This window comes from Streptopelia decaocto, assembly GCF_964273445.1.
Source record: "Streptopelia decaocto genome assembly, chromosome: 6".
In the NCBI taxonomy this organism is placed as follows: domain Eukaryota; kingdom Metazoa; phylum Chordata; class Aves; order Columbiformes; family Columbidae; genus Streptopelia; species Streptopelia decaocto.
This window is the reverse complement of record NC_138660.1, coordinates 36,743,842-36,764,991: the sequence shown is the minus strand read 5'-3', so window position 1 is coordinate 36,764,991 and position 21,150 is coordinate 36,743,842. Positions and strand designations below refer to the sequence as shown.

At 44.7% G+C, this 21,150-nt stretch overlaps 1 protein-coding gene across 4 annotated transcripts in view; it reads right to left on the bottom strand.

The window, feature by feature from the left end:
* Positions 1 to 21,150, bottom strand: part of ERBB4 (erb-b2 receptor tyrosine kinase 4) — a gene marked incomplete at its 3' end in the record, with an annotated part of 614,339 nt that overhangs the window by 355,214 nt on the left and 237,975 nt on the right. For all 4 annotated transcript variants that reach the window (XM_082056775.1, XM_082056772.1, XM_082056773.1 and 1 more), the window contains exon 2: positions 16,186 to 16,337. In XM_082056775.1, coding sequence (XP_081912901.1) covers positions 16,186 to 16,337 — 152 coding nt within the window. The remainder of the gene's footprint in view (positions 1 to 16,185; positions 16,338 to 21,150) is intronic.

The window sequence follows — 21,150 nt, the reverse complement described above, 5'->3', positions numbered from 1 at the left end:
AGGACAATCCCTTCAGAGGATTGTTTAATAAATCTTGTCTAGACAGGGAACACTAGAGAAATAGAAAAGATTTCTTGGAAGACCATTCAGTGCTGTCCCACTTACATTATTGATATGTGCTTGCTGCAACCAATACTTTAATGTGAATTTTCATATTTTGATTCTTGTTATTCAGCGTCATCCAAAATTAAACATTGAACTTTAAATATTTAAAAACAGGCTGAGGTAGTAATTGGAGCTGATGGAAATTGCACACTGGCACTATTCCTGCTGCGTGTGCGTGCCTGGCTGCAAAAATGCCAATGAGACACTGTTGCTACTCCTCTATTTTCAGCAGTTGCTGACATTTTACTGTAATTTATTCTCATTTTCTCCCCTTCTTCTTAAAAATAACAACACTATTCTACTGTTCTAATAATAAACCGACAACTCTTACATCCAAAAGACCTTTCAGCGGAGGACTATTTCTGCCAATAAAGGGTGCCCAAGCCCAGTGCACTGTACAAAACCCAACTGGCTGCTCAGTTATGCTCAGCTTTACATTACCCTTCGGTTTCTTAGTCAAAAGTTTTTCTTTCAGTAGCCTGTCCTTTCGAATGCAGGGGTCCAATTGTCAGCGACCAGCAAAAATCCCATTCCGGCCTGTACTTGGTGTATTTTTTGACAGCTTCTTCCTCCCTCCTCCGCTTTTATCTGTCAGAAGCACTAAAGACTCCCACATGCCATAAAGTGTTTCTGACATTCATGGCTTTCAGATCCCAAGTTTCAAAGAACCGCTGAAGGTTATGTTGATTAAGCCCAAAGACATACTTCTAGAAAGCTGTAGCTTAAATAAAAAAGGTGTTTTGCTGTCACAGTGATCAGCCAAAACTGTTGCTGAACCAGAGCATATGGGAGCTGAAAGCCATCAGAGAAACGTGTGATGTTCCAGGCTGCTAAGATTTGCTCTCTCCAGCAGAGATCAGAGGCAGTGGGAAAGCAGAAAAGGCATTTAGCTCAATTAAAAAATAAACAAATAAAAACAAAGCCTTGTATTGAGCGAGATGATGGCCGATTACCCGCCAGTTAAGCGAGGGCTAAGAAAAAAAATCATTGCCTCTAAAAAGCGTTATCAGACAAGAGCCCTTTTGGTTTTGTGAGAGCCCCAGAGGGGCACTCAGAGATGCCGCTGGGGGATGGAGCTGAAGACGTTTATTTAAGGGAATAAGAGGAGCCTTTACTGGGAGCTTTCCTTTTTTGCTTCTGAGAAGCGCCTGCTAACCAGACACAACGGGGTTCATCCTTCTGGCAAATTAACATCCAGTGGACACTGTCTGCAGCAGATCTGATAAATATTTGCATCCACCATGAATTCACGGCACGATGAAGCATTACATATTCATGGCAGAAAAAAAAAAAAAGCTTAAGGGGTTGCTGGGTTTGGGCTCCTCGCGGTCGCAGGGATAGTTACAGGCAGCAGACATTGTAAAACTACCAGTTGCTTCACCTAACAAAATTTCATTCCTTATTAGACATACGAAGATATGTAATTTCCTTCCAGAGGTCAGAGGTAAAACCCAGCGCTTTAGGTACAGCAGCTGAGCAAGGGCTTTACAAACAACTTGATGTTTAAAAAGAGAGAAACCGAAAAAGAGGACTATGGCTCAAAATCTGAAGGCACGTCTGGAGAAACCGTGACCTTTCTTGGGAGGAGCTGAGGTGCAGAAATGTAATCAAAATTATTTCTTTTTAAACTGAAATCTCAGGCAGTGTGTGAACTCTATTCAAAATCATTTAAATAAATAAGAATTTTATAACTCCTGGCTGCAGGCTTAGCTGGCTCCGATATGTTTGTTCAAGTGTGCACAGATTACCTTATGTGAAATGGTTTCCTCTCACATTCATATCATCAGGCTGATCAAGCTAAGGACACCAGCCCCAGGACTAATGAGTGTCATGAGGTCCCTTGGAATCAGCTGCTCCACACTTCCCAACACTGGGCCTTAAGAAATCACCTTTACAATGTTCTCCTCTCCCACTGGCTCAGGAGAGACAGAGAACTTCCTAACACAGGTTGCTCCAGACGCCACCTGAAAAATCCCTTTTCAGAAAATAAATATACCCGTGGGTAGTTTCCTCCTCCCTGGTGCAAAAAAGCATGCAGGCATCAGCAATGGATCCACAGTGGGAGCTCTACTGTGCAACAGGTACCTTGCACTGCTGTGGTGGAAATCTAACCAGAACAAGAAACAATATCTAAACCATCAAACCAGGAGCAAAACAGTTGGATGAAGGGGGATTTTTCCTGCTTTGAGCCATTCTCTCTCCATCCAGCCCTCGGGGCATGGGTGCCAGTGCTTGTAGGACACAACACAGCCACCTGATGGAAGACAGATCCCACATGCCAGCCCCTAGCACGTCTCCTTGTTCCCAACAGTGACACGTTTCTAACAGAAGCTAGAAAAGCAAAACTTGACCCAAAGTGGGAAGAGCCAAGCACACAGAAAAGCACCTGCTCACACCAGGAACCAGATGCTTTAAACCTCTGTGTACTGAAAACATGATATTGAAGTGAATGACAAACTCAGTATTTCCCATCAACGCTGAATAAGCATTACGCTCCATCTCAGAACACCAGATAATGTGATGAACGTAAGGGGGTGAAGGCTTGTGGCAGAAAGAACTGGGGAACTTTCTGATAATAACTGGCATGTGATACCTGCATCACTGTAATCTTTGTGGGGAAAAATACACTTACCAATTGCCTCTTCTCTTAAATAAAAACAACATGTTTCGGTCAAACACCAAGACTACAAAGCCAAAGCAAAATTGTATTCTAACACTGTACCAAAATTTGCTTTCTGAACACTTCCAGCCAGCTCTCTTTAGCCCTACATTGCTCAGCCGCACGTCCACCAACGCAAGCTGAATCGAATCCCAAAGCAGGGCTGCTATGAAAGATGCAAACATTGATATCGGTATAGATTTAAATGTACTGGACCTACTCTGCCGAAAGAAATGCCGGATTGCCTACCAGGAACACCTGTAATGATGCCATTACTTCATGATTTTGGGACTTTGCTGTTTCATCAGCATAGTCTAGGCATTCACCAGGTGAGCACATACCAGACGGATTTGCAAGGTGAGGGGTCTTCTTTGCAAATGAAGTAAAATTTCTCAATTTCACTGGCCAGTCACAAAAAAAAAAAAAAAAAAAAGACCAAAAGGCCACAATAATTTCAAGGAAAAGATAGCATGAAAACACTAGCTTTCAATGACTGGATTTCCTTGCACACAATACACAATGCTTCCTGACAGGCTCCAACCATCACTTTGAGTGATTTTTGGTGTCACCCGACCAGGGACACTTATAGGCAGTGGGAGAAATAAATGCCCTTTTAACTGCATTTTATTCTTACATATGCATCGTTCTGCTAAAATAATTCATTGTATCCTAATGAAATGAGCATGACTGGCTCCAGGAATGAATGAATACTCACTCCCCGGTGATGGGTATTTATGTGCAGGTACCGAAGGTCTGTAATGGAAGATCTATCATTAGCGCCTGAACCCGTTTTATCTTCATTTCACATGATACGAGTGAACTGAGTGTTGTTTTGGGGGTATAATTGATCTATAGCTGAAACAAATCAGCTCCGCAGCTAAGTGAGGAGATGAAGTAGTGGATAATCTGTACTTTAAAACCAGCTGTTCTGCTGAGATCAAGTGATTATTTGGCACCGAAATGATTAGCTGACAAGGGAGCACATTTCAGCATCCGCCGTCATTACCGGGCACCGCTGCCGTAACCTCCGGCCGCGCCGATGCCGGGCACCAGGCTAATTGACAGCGTGGCTGGGATCAGCTCGCGGTTTGCTGAATTGATGGACCTCACCTGGCCTCAATTATAAATATCAGCTTTTTTCAGCAAACAAATAGGCAGAGGAGGCGGGGAAGGAGGATACTCGGACACTGGTCAGATAACTGCGACTGCAACAAATGCCAGCGAAATGTTTTAGGTTTAAGCTGCACAGCTGTCTCTGCTCCCTGCGCTAGTTTTAACACAGCACAAATATTTGCAAATATTTCCCTCTCATTGCCTCTGCTTGAACATCTCTGACAATTATTGAGAACTGAAATTCACCCCATCCCTTTCTGCTGTGCCCTTCCGTGGGGATTCCTGCAATGGCTGTTTTTAATGGGTTTCCCATTTTTATGCAAGGTAAGGCAAGGAACCACCTGCTCACGAGAATGTCACACTAAAGGAACAGAAACACAGAAAGAACACAGGTTTGTAGTTTCCTTTTCTTTTTCCCTAGGTGCCTTCTGTGCTTTTAACTACAGGAGCCTTTTCCAAATAACCTGAAGATAACTGAGGTTGCACAGCCAAGGAAATACAAATGTGTTCCCATAACCAGGCTGCAGAGACTGGCTGCCGCAGCAGCAGGGACATTCTGCATTGAGCTCACCAGCTCAGAGAGCAGGAGGGTAACCCATCTGCAGAGTGCAACTTCGTTCTTCTTCTTTTTACCCCAAAATTCACCAGGTTCAAAAGACATTTAAAATGATATTTAAAAAATGACAGCAACCTACAAGACCTATTAAGTCAGGTTATCCACATCCATATCAGAGCAAGACAGCTCCTTACAACAGATACATCTGCTTCTAGTTGATCACTCAGCAGGTTTGAAAGGAATCCAGTAACATCTTCTGCTTCCCTAAGAGGTTACTCCACACTTTTGCAGAGATGGCCATTAATTCCTTGAAATTCATTATGGATTTTCCTTTCTTAGGCCATCACTCTGCACCATACACTTTTGAAAGATGAACTGTCATTATCATTCCTGAGGTACCTATTACATGAGGTGGTTGCCTTTGATTTACAGCAGCAATATGACACGCACCTCACCATTCCTTTCACTGTCTTCTGCCCTTCGGCCCTTTCTGGAGGGGAACAGAGCTGTGAGGTTGTTTTCAGAAGCCCCCTTCCAAATTCAAGGCAGGAGGGGTCCTTCTAAATGTAAACTAGCAACTCTGGTATGAAAAGCATTTAAAGAAATTATGTTTCAAGTCTCAGGCTTCCCTGCCTGGAGACAGCAAGATATTTGCAGGTAGCCATGGGTTTCCTTGGGTTTCCCTCTAATTTTTTTTCCATGGTTGTCCTCTGCAGCAAGACACAAGCACGTGCACTATCATCATGATTATACAGAATTGTAAAGCAATTTATAAGGCTTCCTTTGTTGGAACTTAGGATCTGAATCAATCCCAAAACATCAGAAATCTGAATGAGTGGCAACATCAGCCTCTGGCCATCATTTAAGCTCTCGGACCACTTGGCTACAGCCATTTTTTTTCCCTATTAAACCTGAACAGCATTTACTTTGAGGGTCTCTTTTCTCCATCTTGGGCTTGTTAAGGTTTGTCTTCTTAAAGCATGAGCATAAACTCTCCTACAAAATGTATTTTTGGTATAAACTCTCTCTCTACTGAGCAACATTAAGCTATCACTATTATTTTTTCTGCACAAAACAGTGCAGTTTTGTCAAAAGTGGCATGATATTTCTACTTCACCTTTTGACATTTTCAAGTTTATTATGTTCAGAAAGTACTTCAAAGCACTTAATTCTTCCTCTCTAGTAGAACTAATCACCACCAAAGGGGGAAAAGAAACACTATGTGCTATTCAATACAGGATACAAATGCTATTACCTTTCTACTTCAAACATGAATACTAGAAGTCAATGTGACCGGTTGTGCTTCACCACTTGCAGAAGTAATGCCTTGAACTAGATCTTCATTGCTTTAACTAAAACCTCTCTATTCCACCTCTCCATGACGATGTTTGACACCAGGGACATCTCACCTGAGCAGTCAAAGGTACTTGATTTCATACCCTGCAGGGCTCAGCACTCAGAACCAGCTGGCGCTGCACACCCACATGCACCAAATGCGGCTGATGGAGATGTCCCTGCTGGCTGTTCCTCAGGTTGGGCATGCTCATCCTCAATCCCCAAAAGACAGGGCCACTGTCAGTACCTTGGCCAGCTCCAGTCTCCCTGGCTCCTCAAACCAGCTCCACTCACCAGAGCAGCTTTTTGCTGGGACACATCCTTGAGAATGCTCCCTTGATATTCTATTTTTCATGTGGACACTCAGGAAGGTCAACTTCTCCCTCCGCCCACCCAGCCTTCCTGAGCACCTACACGAACCATGTGGGGCCACATCATTCGATGGCCCCATGCTAGTATCAGGTTTGGGGTGAGAGTGTTGCTGTTGCTGAACATTGCGATCTGCAAAATTCTGCTGACATTTCTGAACTAGAAAAGCCCTCTGGCAGGCATCTGCAGAGGAAACCTTTAAAATTGATCTGGTTTAGCACAAAAACTGTTGGCTAAGCCTCCATCGGTCCCTCTGCTCCTCCATCCCTTGACACAGCTCACAGCAAAAGACTTTGCTTTCTCTTTCTGCGGCTTTTAACAGCAATTCAAGTCCATTGATCCAGGACTCTGAGTCAGTGTATTACAATCCACGATTATTCAGCTCTCTGACAGTCAGTTTGTTTAATTTCATTTTATTCCATAGTAAAATGGGATTGGAGGGAGGGAGGGCTAGAGAACAAATTGGCACCGTATTGCCTAAATGCTCAGGAAAACAGAAAAATGTCACTCAAAGGAAAGTACAAAATACTTCCACTTGGTACAGGCTGCTACACCACTACTATATATGTGTCTATATGCCTATCTGTACCTTGTCTGTGCCTCTCAACTTCAATGTCTGTTCCACATTTGAGAGGGTGGGTGGACAAAGAGATTAATAAATAAGCCTTAATAACACTTGAGCAAAGCTTGTCAGTAAACAGCATGAAATACTGGAGTTTATGGTGTCTCCTAGTGAGGGTTAAAGCTAGAAAACTCATTACACTCACCATTTACACCAAATAACCTTTCCTTTCATGGTTAGAAGAAAACTACTCATTTGCTTTACAAACTAATAAATCCATTTAGAATTTAAAAGCGTTTGCAACTATTTCTTTTTTCCTGTTCGTTAGTATAACTTTACTCCATTGTTTGCTTTAGTCCAACTTCAATTAGTCCAGCATTTCCAATTGCGTTGGTAGGGGAGAGGTTTACACTTACAAGAGTAAGATCATTAACAGCATAAGGTGCTTGAAAGGGAGAGCATAATTGGTTTCACTCGCCTAGAGGGAAGATCGGCTTCTAAGAGAAACATCACCTAATTAAGAAGGTTTGCACTGTTTTATTTTTAATAATGTCCACCCCCACCACCAGCATTTTTATAGTACCTGTCACGGCAGGTTCTGGCTTAGCCACATGTATTCTGCAGATGTGCAGGAGCTGAAAGCATCAGACAAAAGAACAGACAGAAAGAAGACCCTGATGAGACACTAAATGATAAGAAATAGATTAATAGTGTGTATTTAATAATAAAAAAATAAAAACAAATAATAATAAAAACAAACACAAAATAAACCAAACAAACAGAAAACCAAAGAAGCCTAGACAGAGCCACAAATCTCAACAGTTGTGTTTGTTCACATTAAGAATTCAAATCCTGATCCATATTTTTGCTGGTGGCTGAGCTTGTGGGTGCCAGGACAAGCTGGAAAGCACAACCAGTTTGTCAGATGCTTGCCTGGCCACGCACAAGTGAAGGCAGGTCATACGGCAGACAAGTGAGGTGATGGGGCTGGCCCAGGTGCTACCCTAGACCAACACAGGGCAAGAAGATTCCCTGACGTGCACCTCAAAGATTCCCAGCAGATATTGCCCAGGGAGTAACGTGCTTCCATAAGCACACATTGGTGGCTGGGGTCAGCATGTAACCTCAATACAGCCCCATACAGCAGTCTGTTAGGAAGGGAACAAGATCTGTATTAGAGAGGAGGAGAAAGGTCTTTGTGACTAATGCTGATGCTACATGACCAAAGCACAGGAACGCATCCATTTTGTAGACTGCTAAACAGTTTAAGCACAGACCCCCCCAGACCTGTTCATCACATTCCTGGGGAGACGGTAGACTTTGCTGGCTACTCCAAATGCTTTCCCCTACCACCAACACCCTCCATGTGCTGCCCAGTATGAGCTACTGCTAACTGGCACCTGTCCACCGAGTTACCTCTGCCAAACCTGGAATGCATTCCACGTGGAATGGTGAACCTCATGTCCTGGGCATATTTTTGATACTGGAGCCTCTTGTGCCTCATAATTTTCCAGCAATGGGGCTGGAACAGGGGTGGAAATACTGTTGAATGGCAAATATCACTTGCAGCTGTGGCTGGCACCCCATCACAAACAGAGAACACTCCCACACTGTGCATCCCACACCTACCTGGGCTTGCAGGCACCTAGCAGTACCCAAAAGATGCCAGAGGAGCTTACGAGGTTCAGCAAGACCAGCGAGGAGGACCAACTGCCACCTCACATCTCGAGGAGGACTGGTACAGCTCCTGGGCATGGGGGAGCCGCCCCACATCACCTCCCCAGCGCTCTGCTCTGACTAATGAAGGGCAGCTTCACTGCAACCACAACTACGGGATAGCAAGCCAAAAGGATATTACTGATCTCAAGCATGTGCGGGGGTCTGGGTTACTCTGAATAATTTAAGTCAGGCTTCTTTTATCTCTCTCTCCCACTCCAGAGTCGCTACCGCTGCCACAGACATGAATCAGACAGGCTTCCTGGGCAGCTGGAGATGGGGTGCCTCCCATACTATGGGAGCTGAAAGGAAAATGCTAAAAGACAATTTAAAGAGACTTCTTAATCACCCTGGACTTCAAATCTTTACATCTCCTCTCCACATGTGATACAGCTGGAGGATGCTCCCGCAACTGAAGGGGACGCAGGCAGAGGCTGCAGGAGAGCTGGAGAAGCTCTTGGTTGCTGTCAGCACAACGATGGGGGAAACAAAGCTCCAGGTTGGGATCCACCCCCATGTCCCCCAGGAGTTGGAGCCTCTCTGAACTACCCGTACATGGATGCACAAATGTTGACCAAAGGCCTGTTGATGCCACCTGCTCATCACTCCACACGACGACAGCACCTGTTTTATACAGCAAAAGGATCAGAGGGAAGAGGCCACGCGGGAATGCAGCCGCTCACTGGCAGCGCTCCCGAGAGCAGCCCTACAGCAGACAGGACTTGAGGAGCAGCCCAATAACATCCCCAGCAGGCCCAGACCCTCCTGGAAAAGGGCATCATCTGCAGCCCCATTCTATTCCACACACCCACCCCCCAAATGCTTCCTGGGGGTTCACACAGCACCTGAGCCACACAGAGGCAAAGGGCAGCTTTACAGCCTGTCCCTGTGCCAAACCGGGAGGCTGCATTTCCACAGCACGCAGCTCTCCTCCTAAGCACAAGTGGTTATTTCAAACTATATCTTTCATACGAAGCCACCAAAAATAATTGCTAAATTAATGGCGCAATAGCTAAAGTATATATATTTGATTATGGCTTGGCAAACCCATCTCAAAGATTAATTGTATATTAATTCTCTTCTATGTTTGTTTTGCAGAAGCTAAAAATTTAATTCAAGCAGAAGAGTATCAGCTTGCAGAGTCTTTAAGTTTCTCTCAGACAAAAAGCAAAGCCCAAATTGCATTGCAGAGCTGACGTGGGCTGCTGGTAGGGCAAGGACGAGAGGGGAAAGAGAGCTTGCACAAGTGGGTTTTTCAGTTTATTTTAGGGAGAGGAGGTTGGTGTTGTGTACAGAAGAGAAAGGAGCCTCCTAGCCCAGTTATTCTGCCTGTTGCAATACCCCAGACAGCTATAAAAAAATAAAATAATAGGCCTGGAAGGAGTATAAATCCCGAGTCAAAATCTGGCTGTGGCGAACTAGCAAAAGCATTAGCTGCTTGGAGACATGAAGCTGCTGGGCTTGTTACCAACGTTTAAAAAAGTCTCTGCAAGACCCAGACTGCGTGGTGAATGGGGCCGTCATGGCAGGGTGAGGAGGATGTGGGAGGTGGGGAGAGGGCTCGGGGTCACCCCACAGCTCCAGGGAGCGAGGCAGATGGGAGGCTGGCACCCCTGCAGGCAGCTTTTTGGGGGGAAGAAAGGGAGGTGCGAGCAGGGTCCCTGTGCTGTCACATTGCATCTAGCAGAGGAGATGCACCGGCAGCAGCTAGAGGCTTACACCAGAGGGGCCTTGGCATAGGTAGGAATTGAGTGGTACCGTGTCCTGTGTCCACCAAAAATGGGTTGAAAACAGACAGGCTGTTGAAAAGGAGTTTTATAGCATCTGAGGAAGGGAAGCAGAGGCTGTAAAGAATATACCTATATTACAGATATCTGACAGGGGCAGCACAGGAAAGCAGAGGCTGTGGAGACACAGATGCTTTCCTATCAGTGTAACATGAGGGGGATAAGCAGCTGAAGCACAAAATTAATGTAACACCTCCAGACACATTTAGGCCAGAAAACACTGGATGCCTTCTACCTACTAGCTGGGAGGCTCTGGGAGTGGTGGAGTTGGGTGACATTAAGGTAGGGAATACAGGGTGTGCAATATTTGTCTCCCATAGCAGTGACCAGGCATCGACCACAGAGGTGCTGTCCCACACATGGCAGGACACGGGCAATGTGAACACCAGTGATTGTAACAGTGCCTGGCACTCAGCTACGCACCACAGCCACAGCATGGGCTTCCCATTTCACTACCTGCTTCTGAGCACAGGACAGGTCTGGAAGACCCCACAAAGCTGGGCTGTTCCTCACCTCGGCAATCAATGCTCCCTGGCCATTTTGAGACGACCTTAAACCACTGGGATTATTTTAAACTACTGTTCCTGCAAAAGCAGTGGGAAATGGCGGAAGCAGCTGTGCTCCCGGAGGAGAGCTGTATCACACATGCTTTTTGCAGTGAGCCCCTGCTCCCACTCCATCCTCCGAGTTTGGGATCCAGCTTGCTTTAAATGCAGCTCGAGTTCATCCAACGCAGTTGGCGGTTGATCGCGGCTGGTATAAAACATTTTGCCCACGCCAGCAGCATGGCCTGGCATGCAGCTGGCCTCCCATAACCCGCCCAGCACAGCAGCTGTGTTTATCACTGTGTGTGCAGGATGCCCGTGCCAGGTGTATGCAGCAAGTTGGAGGGGTTCTCTTTCCACCTGAAATTTTGTGGCATGCACAGCCCTTTCCCTCACAAGCCAAGGACAACACATGCTGGTGAGGCTGTCCTGAAGCCACTCACTGCAGGACAAATGTTACAGGGCAGCTTTGCCCAGCAAACCTGCCCCCAAAACCCCTGTACTGGTGTGGGGCCGGACTGCAATGCTTTCCAACCACTTCTGGGGAAAACCCCCCTCCACATAGACATATACCACCACCTCTATTTCTGGGGACTCCTGACAATCACTGTTCCACATCCCGCTCCTTTTCTGCTGAGCTGAGACCTTATTGAAGCCCGTCAACTGGGAATTAAGATACCATTTTGCTGCAGAAGAGGATGTAGAGCTGTGCTGCCAGGCCCGCAGGAGCTGTATGTATCATCAGAGCGATCTGCCGAGCAAATGGGCCAAGGCAATACCCTCCTGTCACAGCTGTTCAGACTGCAGGCTCTCTCCACACCCACATCTCCACTGAGCTCTCCCACCGGAGCTTTCAGAAGGTACTGCTTAGACCCATCTTGCTACAAACGACCAAAAAGCTTTTTAAAAAAAATGGATTACTTGTTTTTTCTTTTTAACCAGAAGCAGCTTTGAACGCCTAGGGGTCAGGCAGCATGGTCTGCAGCCAGGTCTTCCTGTGGCTGCTCTGGCAGTTCTCCCCCACAGAGGGGTCTGTCTGACCCCATCTTCCTCCAAGGCTATAACACAACCAGAAGCAAAAATACGTAAAACCCAAATCCCATCCACCACAAAGTCTAAATGTGATTGTAAGGAAAGTGATAAGTACAGGCTGGCACAGGTTTTCACCTAGAACACAGTTACATGTGTTGACAGAGGGAAGATGGGGCTGGATGTCTGTGCAGGAATTGCAGCAGCTGTAAAGTTGCCCACCACGAAATCCCCATCCTGTTAAAAGACAGGCAGGTAGCTGCCAGTGTAGCTGACAGTGCTACAGAGGTAAATGAAAAAAGAATTTATAAAGCACCAGTAGATCATTTTCAAAGGCTGTTGATTGCAGTTAGAAAAAAGTTTCATAATCATTTGGGAGAGTTATTGCAGGGAACAGCACAGAACTTTGGTCATGTCTTCAAAAATAAATAATCTGAATTGGTTAAAATAAAATTCAGACACAAGAAGACATTTTACTGACTCTGAATTGCTAAAAGCCTGGGGATTAGTCAAAGATAACTCTCGTTTACCAAATGTGTTTAACAGAACAAGAGTGCTTGCAGAAGATTGTTTTGTAGTATACTAATTGTGTATTTAATTTCGAAAATTGAATTCAGAGATGCTATTAAGAAATAAGAACTGTCCATAATACAAACTGTCAGCTTTGCCAAGTGAAAATAAAATAGGTTCCTGTTTCTGAAACCAGCCATTTGCAATATGAACCACTGCATGATCTCAGCTTTTCTTGATTTTTTCTGAAATCAAAACTAGGGAAATAAATGTCAGCTCAAGCCTTGATGAGACTGAAGACACACACCAGCTCAACCAGCTTACCTAGTGTCACAGAGCAAGTCCCAGTGCAAAAGCCCAGCCCATGCAATTAGCTGAAGGATGCCGGTGGGTTGGGAAGCAGTGGGAGATGCAGCCCGACCTCTTCCCACTGTCACTGCCGACTTGCTGGTTGAGCCTGACGTGCAACAGGAACAAGGGAGCTCTCAGGGCCTGTTTTCCACCCATTTTTTTGCCCTGCCTGATTCAATCATGCTCTTGGAAACAGTAAGTGCCTTTCCCTGCTGCAGCCTGTGCCAGCAGGGAGCCTGCCTTGGCCACGACAGAAGGTGCTGCTCCAGCAGCAACGCGCTGCATTAACCCAAGCCTCATTTCACTGCCAAAGCTTTCCGTGGTGGGATTCCAAAGACTGAATTACCACAGCGTACATTTTCTGCGGGTAGGTTGAGCCTCAGAAGAATAACAAAAACCATCAAACACATTGTATTTCCCAGCACTCAGGTGTGGGAACATTTTTTCCACCTACAAGTGCTCCTTTCTTCTGCCCAGCCTCCTGTTGTGGCCGCAGTGCAGGGAAGCAGCAGCAGCAGAGCTGATAGAGCTGGAGGGTAGCATGTGCACAGCAGAACTTCACATTGCAATTGCACACCCTTGTTTTGGCCACCCACAGGCAAACAATACCCAAGGCTATAACACAACCAGAAGAAACAAATAAACAAACTTAAAACTAAAAGACCAGATTTGTACTCCTGTTCTGCAGACATGCAAAAATACTGGGAAAAAAACACTAGTATATGCAATCCCTTCTTACATGAATGAATCTCTTCTTGAGCTCAAAGCCATGCACTCGCTTGCAGACCTGGAAGTTTAAGTGGTTGAGCACTTTGTTCAGGTGATAGGCAGCCCTTTTTAGTCTTAATCAGCAGATATTCAGACAGCTAACTCATAGACGTAAAGAAAATCTACTTAGGGAATAAACGTCTAAATAAATATGAGAGATGGGATGCTGATCTTTTAATGTGCCTCTGCAGGGTAAATAAAATTATGGGATTTTTCACTTCAATTCATTTATGGTGTTCATTTATTATTGCATGATAAAAAGGCTCAGCATGCCTAGCTCGCTAGGTCTTCCCTCTGTCCTGGAGTGAGAAGCTGCCCAGCTAAGCTGAGGACTAACGAGAGGGCAGGTGGGCACACAAAGCCACGGTACTCATCAGCTGGATGTACAGATAGAACCCAGGGGTGCGTCAGCTGCCTACCTGTAGTCCATTTTGTGGAGAAAGAGGGGAATTATTGCAATAGAGAATAAGGAAAATTGGAGCAGGCTGGAGGAGCAACATCTTGCAAGACAAGTTCACTATGTTTAAGTCTGACAAACAGCCTTTCTTTTAGTTATCTCCCTTCTGCCACATTCATTTCACTATTAAAACCATTTTTGAAAGGATAAACCAAGTAATGCTGCCTAACTAATGAATGTCGAATTATCGGCGTAAATATGCCAACATTTATTTATTTATTTGCCTCCCCAAGAACCTGTTCTCTTCTGGTTTTCTATTTTAATGACTACAATTTATCATATTAACTAGACTTCCAGTTTGCTGGGTTTTGTTTCAAGTTCTGCTTTTTGCTGAGACATCTGCAAGAGGGCAGCCACAGGTAAGAGAAGTAATAAAACTAATAAAAAAAGCGATAGTAGCTGTCACCAAAAAGCACGAGTGACCGAACCACCTTCATTTACTACACAGGGCCCTTCTTTCTTGCTCTCGTTTGCTGATTTTACTGCCCACTTTCCACTAATATTTCACTCTGCTTATGGCAGCTCTCTGCAAGGAACGTTAATTCCCTAATTTCCGAATAATTTGCTTTCCCTACCGACCAGCAGGCAGCGTAGGGAGGAAGGAAAGTTGAAGCGGGAGAACCGTCTGTGATGAATTCGAGCCACGCAGAATGGCCCAGTCAGGGGTTTCAGGAGGCATCTGAAACTCCAGTGATGCCTGAATCAGTGCGAGGATCCTGCCCTCGCAGGAGGTATCTATCTGCCGCCTGTCTAACACCACGGAAAACGTCAGTCCAGCTGCACCAAGGCTATATCTATTTCACAGCACCAGTATATGTGTTTTCCCCACCTGTCACAACTGTGAAATGTATAGATAGCATTTACTTCCTAGGCATTCGTCGCTCAAATTAACAGGCAACCTGTTAGTCTGAGTGCAATTACCACCCCGAACTTTACTCCAGACATATCTGGTAGCTGAATTTTGCTTGCAGATCTTTTAGCAGCCTGCTGTACGTTTTGAGTAAATATAGGCCCATGTATAGTGTGGAAATCCTGTGAAATCCCCAACAAATTTAAGTTGAAAGAAAGCTAAGCACGCTGTTGGAGAATCTGCTTTGCCTTTTTTAGAATTCATAAGGGAAAGTTCACATTTTTACAAACTGAAACTGAGTACTAGGTTCACCCGAGACCCAGCAAACCGACCGACTGTGTGTAACACAACCTGCCGGGCTGACTCCTGCCTCCCCCTTCCTGCTGCTGGATTTAAGCTTCACCACTCCCGCTACGTGGTGTACACGAAAATGCCGGTTACATACACACACGCATCTTGAAACATGACATTAGTAGTTTGCAGAAGTATTCATGAGGGATACCATATGGTACAAGCAGTGTAAACCCTTATCTGTGTCACGGCTTGACTTCTTCTAGTGGTGAGTAAGACCAGCACAGCCTGCAACCGTGTTGCCGTGGGCTGCCCTTTCCACCATGGTCCTTGCACCTACATTCCAGTTTCTTTCATGTTACAGCCACATCACCAGCAGCATCCTCAGATGCTCACCAATTACTGGATCACTCCTTTATTGGGATATTTTTCAAACGTAATTAGTTTCAGAATGCCAAATAATGCTGGGCTTACACTCTTTTAATTTGGCATTCACCTTTCCCTCCTTGTGGTTCTTAGAATGTTAACAGGGAATGTACGAACCACACTGAAATGTTCCTTCGCAAACCCGGAAGCATGATATTTACTCAAAATCCGATGTAAGGAGGGCTGAGGGAGTGCACAACCCCAGCTCCATAGTGGTAGGATAGCCTGCATCTATCACAGCTTCCCCTGGGTGCTGCAGATTCAATTAGGCTCGTAACTCTAGTCTTGTACAGGAAGAGGGTTTTATGTTCATTCAGCAATCACCTTTCCTTTCTTAAATGCTTCACAAATCTTGCCCAGAGTTCTTCCCTTGCTTAGCCTATCAACCAGTCCATATATAGCATTTCATTAGGATTAGCTTCTCCAAGCCTCCAGTGCTTATCTGCATGATTCTCTGACCTTTCTAAACCCTACCTTACCCGCTTCTGCTCCGTACCTGCTGGCAACACACAGTGATAGAGACCTGCAAGATGTCACCTTTCTGTGTAGTGACATGGCTTTCTCCCCCGAGTCCTTGATAAATCTAAATGACGCGTACTCAGAGCATCTGTCACAGAACAACATTGCTTTTGTTCTCCGCACATCTGTGACATTTTATTATCCTATTATATTGCAGTAGAGCTTGTGGGAGAGAGACCCGCCCTTATCCAGACTAGTATCGTTGGCTACTTTCAAAGAGAAACGAAGATCGCTTACCCGCAGGAAGGAGAGGTCTCGGTTGTGCTCGATGCTGGTGATTTCCAGGTTGCCCATCACTACCTCGCAGTTCTCATAGTACTTGCGTAGGGCCCGATACTGCTGCTCCAGGTCAGAGAGGGAGCTCAGCTTGTTCTCGGTGCCGGCACACACTGCAAGAAACCATAGGACACACATTCAGAACGAGTATGGAAGAGGGGTGCAGGAGCAGAGAAGGAAATAGAGTTTTTATATAGGGATACAGGCAATTGTAACAAAAATCCTGCTTTACTCACAGGATTGGGTCCTTCAAAAAAAACAACACACCACAAGTTACTTGAATATCCTCAGTAGCAAGAGGCAGGTACAAATATTATCTGTGATCATGTCAGCCATTTAGACATGTCTTAGCACATGGGAAGAAGTGCTGGTATTTACCACCAAACGCAGAAAGGCTGAAAACACAGAAATGCAGGAGAAACGCAAAACTAGTTGACTCAGCACCTAAAGGGCCAAACCCTAGTCTCAGCAAAGTCCCTACTAGTTCTGCCTGTGACAGGATTGGACACTGAACAGGGATGTGGCAGTCACAGATTAAAGGGCACAAGGCTGGAGAGACCCATGCATCCAAGCTGACCTGGGTAATCCAACATTTTCCCTATTACACTGACGCTCAGAAGGGTCTGTTGGACAAGGCAAGAGCAACCTGACTAAAGGGCTTATACTCATCATTGTTTTCCCCATCCTTTTCCTTAAGTCCTCAGGTTCTTCCCAGCTTTCCACAATTAAATAGGAAAAAGACAACAGCAAAACACATGCCATCTTTCCACAAATCACCAGACTGTGAGCTGAACGTACAAAAGGAGACATGTCCGATGAGTTAGGAAACATCATCCTCATACAGTTAATTTTCAGAAGATGCCTTTAATATCATACTCCTCTGCTCTGAATTTTTAAGTCCAGTCCAAAGCTATTGCAGCATTGCATCTCTGCTTGCTGTGCATCAAGCAAAGACAAAAACGAATGCAGAAAGAAACACAGAAGCAGCATTTTCCAACAGCAGTTTTTCATGTGGCTCTCAGCCTGCCAGGACAGCGATGCTACTGAAATGGTCAAGCGTGAGGCTGGACTTGTTTTTTGTATGCGCTTATTTTTCCTCTTTACCAACAGCTTGTGGGTTGATCTCATCTGCGAGCAAATTAATATGAATATATCTAAACTTTTGGAATGGGCATTATATTATGCAAAACACAAGCCAGACCAGAAGAGCCATTCCCACCCCTGGATTAGATCAATACAAACAAATCTCTCCACGGCTGTAGGCATAATCAGTAAAATTGGATAAAATATGCTCTTTTGAATGATGCAGGTCCTGTTTTTAAATATCAAAAGTAATTAGGTTTATGAGTACTACTATTATTGACTGTTTACTTAATACACCCCCCACATTTTTTCCTCATTCCCTGTTCTCCGCTGCAGTCTCTCTGCTACAGAGCAACGTGCTCTTGTGCCAGGGTGATTCGAGCTTCGAGCAGCCTCTTGGCGAAGGGCTTCGGGGGACAGCCAAAACCCCACAAACTGCTCAGTTTTCTCCCAAGGAAACTTCCTCTGCCCTGAAAATGGCAGCAGAAATCTGCTCCTCCTGAACCGTAACTCCCCACCAGGGAGGGACAGTAGGGGCTGGTTTCATCACAAGCCATTCACAGAATGAAAGATTTATCAGATCATTTTTGGATTTTGTGTTTCCTAGCAGCTAAAGAGCACAGACCAAAGCTGAACAGGCATGATGTGAGACTTCTTTCCCAAACATATATTCAGTCTAGATACCAGGGATATTTTAAAGGAGGCAATTTTAAAAATTTCTTTCTATGACCTAGTAGAAATAAAAGTCCTTGCTAAGTTTAAAAACTTGAAATATTTGACATATATTCACCATATTGTGTTGCAGAAAAAAAAAATGGTTGGGGTTTACTCATGTTTTAAAATAAAAACTACCACTTCAACTCAAGGCTTAATTTAAAGCACAAAGTCCTGCTTTGAAAGTTTTCTTGTAAAACATACCTAAACAAGATTTTGTTTATAATATTTTAATAGCCATTTTTGAGGATTGTCAAGATGGAAAGACATGGTCCCACTGGGACCTGACATAGCTCTGCTGGACTGGGAACACCTGGAAGGATTAACCACTGTTGCTAGGGGATGGCACATCTTTCCTTTCAAAATACAAAGCCCTATCGTAGCTCATATTTAAAGTTTCATTTGGAACAACCTCGAGATCTACCATACAAGCATCTCCACACTCCAGGGAGACGCACACCTGTCCCTGCCAGAAGACTTCAAAAATGTTTGGTACCAATTACAGAAGCAGTTTGTTTGCTTTTTCCTTAAAAGTAGCAGCAGTAGCAGCATCTATAACAACAAGACTGACTGTGTTTCCAGATGAAAAAGTATTATTCTGTCTTAAGGCTCCGGTGAAACTAATAAATAATTTCTGGTCCATTTTGCGACTAGTGCTAAGGATCAACATAGCTCAGAAAACAATTCCAGCAGCTCAGCTAATAAAGCTATATACTGCAACACTGGTATTTCATGTTGCACACCCATTAAACGTTTCACAAAAGCTAATTTAGCCATTTGTTGCTGTAAGGAGGCAGAACACCTGGAGCCTGCTCTTGCAAGAGGATTCGATGGGGGTGAAGCCAGCCCAGATGTAAGCCAGGGCTGCAGCTTTTATTTGAGTAAGATTAATTTTGCACAACGAAACTATTGCAGTAACTATTCCCAGCTTTTGATATTGCTATGGAAATAAATTCTTTTGGATGAATAAAATCTTAAAAGCAAATTTAGAAGAAATTATATTGATCCTTTAAATTTATCTCATAGCAATTCCAAGCATTTAATTTCTGTCTTAAAAGAAAGAAATCCCCTCTGTTACACAAAACATCTCCTTGTTCCAGTTCACACCTGGGCCTTGGCTGCCTGCCTGATACATGGCAAAAGGAACAAGCAAGTGGATCCTCCCAGGCTGCTGTGCCATGAAATTTGGGAAAGCAGGGAAAGTCACTGCCCAGCATCAATCCTCCCAACCACTGCGTGACCTGGCTTGGCTTTCACAGCTCTGTACTGTCCTGACAGGTCATCTCCCTTCAACAACAACAAAAGAAATTGGTTACAGATTGCCTCAAATCAAAAAGTGAGACTATCCCACATCAATCGGGGGGTGCAGCAATGCAATTGTTTTGCCATGGGTACCCAACCAGCAAATGATGCAGAAACAGTTCTTGGAGTGGGAGAGACGCCCAGCCTGCAGAACAAGTTGAAGTCCCAAAAGCAAAACATGGGTCATTAATAAACCATTATTATAATAAGCCATTAATTTCTCTGTACCTCAGCTTTACTGCATGGGTTTTAAAAATATAATTTTGATGCATGTAATAATTATGCCACATTCAAAATATAAAATCGTGAAAAGTATTTAAGAAAAGCAGATTAGATCAACCGTCACTTGCAGAAGGACAGCGCTGGGAAAGCACCTCTGTCCTTTGCAGAGTCCTTTAGAACAGAGAGATCAGATATGCTGTTGGTGTTTTTTTTAAGGTAAAATACAACTAATGAGGTAAAAAGACATTTCTGCCATGAAGGAGAAATACTGCTGCCATGTACACTTGCAAAGGTGCTCCTGCTTGCCCACACACACCATAGAGCCAAACTTGGGAGGGACAGAGGCCAGAAAGGAAGCAGAGGACAGGTAGTTAGCAATAAGTTACGTCCCCCCATTTTGAGCCACAGGAGGCAACTCCCAGCTACTCCAGGGCAAAAATAATTGTTCTGGGTCTGATTTGCCAAAACAGTTAAGGAGCACTAAAGTAACTGTGTGTGAGGTAGAAGCCGAGCAGGGGTCTCATGGGATCTCCATTCCCCCTGCCTCTGAGCTCAAACATATCCCCCTCGCACTCCTGCTCATCTCTTGGAACAGCAACAGGCAACTATGGGTTGTAACAGCTCTTGAAACTTAAGTGACAAAATAATACATATTATCAGGGATGCTCCAGCCATATATTGGCATAAACATGAGCACAACAAAATGTATTTCATTGTCATGCCATGCAAAACCCCCATAATCTGTATTTCATACAGCACTTTGTCATATATTGTTAGGCACATTATTTTATATAGCCCCAGAAACTGATGAGCGGCAAGAAAATAAAGATTGCATGTTAAAAGCAGTCCCTGCAGCAGAACCTCTCCTGGATAATAAAAAGTACTATTATAATTTCCCTGCCTCTAACAGAGGTCAAAAAGTAGCAGCTTAAGATGTACCTCCCATCCGCAGCTTCCCTCACTGCTGAGCATCTCCAAACATATACATCCCTGACTTGCTCAGGAGGTCTTACAGAGGCATCTCAATGAGTGAAACCCTTCAGCACCATTTCAACATGAACCCAGGAAAATCTGACATCCCCTTACATTTTCCCAGACGGAAACCCCAGTGAGCTGTTGACTGACAGCCTGTACCAGGTTTCCAACTTGTCATGAAGCTCTCAAGCACAGCTTTCCACCAACACACACGTGGCAAATTCATCTCTTGCCATATACTGGCAACAAACCTTGCAGCATACACGTGTATGTGCCCAGAGACACCCACTGCTAACCGTATCCCAAAGCTGAAGGACGCGCACCTTCCCACCTGAGATGTCCCAAACCAGCAATGGTGATGGTGACCAGCCAGGCTGCCAGCCCATGGCTGCTTCTCATCTGCACCCCTAACACGGATAATTTTGGGTGGGCACTGGGGCGGAGCTTTGCTTGGCCATCACACAAGTGGATTTCGGGCACTACTTACACGTTCACACTTCAGTTGTTTACTTGTTACCAGCTACCTCAAGTGATGGAGAAGAGCTTCAGCTCTTAATGGCCCCAATTACAGCAGTAATAATCATCTATATTGAACTGAATTTATGTTTTTCATCAATATTCAATGCACAT